General features: G+C 44.6%; 1 protein-coding gene across 1 annotated transcript in view; it reads right to left on the bottom strand.

Annotated features, from left to right (window-relative positions):
- The window catches only part of TLK2 (tousled-like kinase 2), a 40,171-nt gene that overhangs the window by 20,096 nt on the left and 17,148 nt on the right, over positions 1-2,927 (bottom strand). Inside the window, exons 8-9 of the mRNA XM_009999343.1 lie at positions 2,880-2,921; positions 1,411-1,444 (exon numbers count right to left, since the gene is read on the bottom strand). Coding sequence (XP_009997645.1) covers positions 1,411-1,444; positions 2,880-2,921 — 76 coding nt within the window. The remainder of the gene's footprint in view (positions 1-1,410; positions 1,445-2,879; positions 2,922-2,927) is intronic.

Below are 2,927 nucleotides of genomic sequence, written 5' to 3'. Positions count from 1 at the left end.
TAAACCACATTTAAGAAAAGCAGATATTTCAGATGGCCAGCATGTAACATCACAGAGTGTTTCTGACCTGAAGAGTTAAGTCTAAGAAGAAGGAACTGATCCCCTGCACCCCACCAGTCTGGAGAAGAAATTTTTCCATTCTGCACTTTGTTTATTGCATGGTGGGTTCCTCCCACAGAGGAGGTTCAGGCAGCTAGCAAAAAGCTGCTCAACACAAACTGGTAACACTTAAGAGGCTTCAACAGCCTCCATGCCTGCAAATTCTGTTTTTATCCTTCAGTTCTGCCCACTCCTTGGTGGTCTCTGACATGCACTGTCTTTCCCTGCAGTGCAACATAACTTGTATAGGAAAAAGGCTTAAGGAAAAAAAACCACCAAATCCCAACCCCTCAGCTGGAATATCAAATTTATGAGATTTTTGATGGGCACAGACAAGCACCTGCTAGACAAAGGCAGCACCTGTGGGTTTTAAGGTGGTCTTGACAGAAAACACAGGCCTTAATTTTAAAACATCATAACAGAATGACAGCAGGAATATTAGGCACAAGTCTTTCTTTCTGACCAATTGATGTATTAGTGCCCACTAGGGACAGGTGCTTTACAGTTCTGGAGCGAAACCTATTTGGAAAAGTTTGCCAATGAAGTAAGAGTTACACTCAGGAACAGAAGACAAAAGACATTCCTAATGCTAGAGACTACAGCATATTTCAAACTCAGTACTCTGATTAAGGGGTGGAGAAGAGCAGGGCAAGAACTCACTATGTACATGAGCACAACACCTCAACAAAGCCCAAGGCAACACAAGGGAATTTCATCCATGGCTGCCCACACAGATTTCACATTTCTGGCCAGCAAGCAGCTATCCTGGTTCTGAGAAGAGTTAGCAGATACTTACCTGTGCAGTTGTTAAATAACTGTTCTCCACATTTCAGGCTTGCCTGGAAGCTAACACCATGGAGTAAGAGAAACTTGGCAGACTGGTGCTTCTCTACAGAAGCCCAGTATGGGAAAGATCAAAAAGAGCACCTGCCAGCACTGCACATGAAACAAGATGAGCTTAACTCCCAAAAGACAAAGAGGAGGCCTGGGTAGGTCACCCCTCTTGTGCCTTTACTTGGTTTGCACTTCCTGACAGCCTGCAGGAAGCATGGGAGACAAAAGCTTTGGTCACTGCAGGCAAGGGAAAGGCTGGCTGTTGAAAACCTGGGTTGCACTCCCTCAGCCAAGCAGCAGCAAGAGTCTTTAGTAAGCAACTGGTATGTCATTTTGCCAGACACAGACATGCCCACAGTGTCAGATGAAGTCATGGGTGAGGATGTGTGCTCCTCCATGTGACTTCATCACTATTCATCTTGCCTCAGAGCACCTGGAGGGCCCCAGCACTGACTAGAAGTGCTACCAAAACCACGCTCAACTGACTTGCTTTTGGCATTGCCAGAGGTGACTCAAACTGGAAGTCATTGAAGAGGCTTTTTTTTTTTTTTTTTTAAACCCTATCAATTCCAAACAGGTTTGGAAGGGAAAACCAAGAACATAAACATGTCCTCATCACGCAGTAAAGCACCTTGTCAGGACCTCTGGAGAACACCATGAAGCTGAGCATTGGCAGGAAGCACACTCAGATAACATGTCACCCTTTTCAAGAAAGATGGACCCTCAGGGCATGCTAAGCACAGGAGAGAATAAAAACATCTTGCTCACTCCAGGAGGGGCCACTGTTTTAAGTACTGGTGATGGGACAGCAAAGAGTGAAATCTGAAAGTTATCTATGGCAGGTTCTCAAGAGATGGCATCATTCCTGCACAAGAATTCTCCATGCACTAGGAAGAAACAGGGATCTTCCCAGACAATTTTAACAAAACAGACAACAAGTGTGACCCTAGTGACAGCACAGAGCTCAGAGACTTAAGCTAGTTAAGTATCCCCAGAGGTAGAACTGCTGTTCTTCATGCACAAAGAACTTGTACCACCTGCTGGGGAAATGGAGAATGAATTTCCCCCAGCAATAAAATCATCTCTGACACAGACTGATGTGACAAAATGATTGACACAAAACTTATTGTGTAAAAGTCACTTAAGGGAAGGGTCAGCCACAGAGAAATCAGAGATGAAAAAGCCAAAAAAGATCAAAAGCAGGCTTGGAGAAGAAATAAGCAAGGTGCACTGCAGACAGAGCTGAACATCCTTATTAACAACAGAGGAAGATGACACAGCTACAAGTCAATCTTGCCATGGAGCCACAAGAAGAATCTTACTAATTCGAAGAGGAATAAGAGAGGACAGCAGCACAGCCAAAAGAGCTACTCCTTTTCTTGATCCCAGGTCAGTGAAGGTGCTGAGAAACACTGTCAGGTTCACATTCCACTTTGAATGGACAAACTATGTCATGGGTGTCCTCTACAGAGGCCAAACTTGTAAATTCCAGCTAGACTGTGGATATTTGTACTGCCAGCAGTGTGGACACACTCACAGCTCAAAGCTTGAATAGAGGCACTCACAACCATCACTCAGGTTTCTTTCACATTTCACTTACAGAACACTGAGGATACAACAGAGCTAAGACACAGCAAAGGTGTTCCTCTCCTGAGCACATTTGCACACAGCTGAAGGACTGCTCACAGTGTTGACCCAGAAAAACCTCACTAACAGATTAGGCAAGCTGAAACAGATTAGCAGCAACTGCAAGGCATCCTTTCCAGGATAAGGAACAAAGTTCAGAATTATTTGCTTCATCAACAGTTACAGGCTGAGTTGGGACCACTGGCTCTTGTCAGTGGAAACATTATGCCTACTACAAGCAGCATCCTCTGGTGTGGAAGACAAGCTGCATCAAGCTTCAATATCATATCCCAAGAGATGTATGGTCTAGTGAGCTATACCTGGGACTGTTTGTGCTGGATGGAAATCTGTTTTTGGGAAGTGCAGGA

Source organism: Chaetura pelagica, unplaced genomic scaffold (genome assembly GCF_000747805.2).
Source record: "Chaetura pelagica isolate M959 unplaced genomic scaffold, ChaPel_1.0 scaffold625, whole genome shotgun sequence".
NCBI classification, from domain to species: domain Eukaryota; kingdom Metazoa; phylum Chordata; class Aves; order Apodiformes; family Apodidae; genus Chaetura; species Chaetura pelagica.
This window is presented reverse-complemented; position numbering and strand designations above follow the sequence as displayed.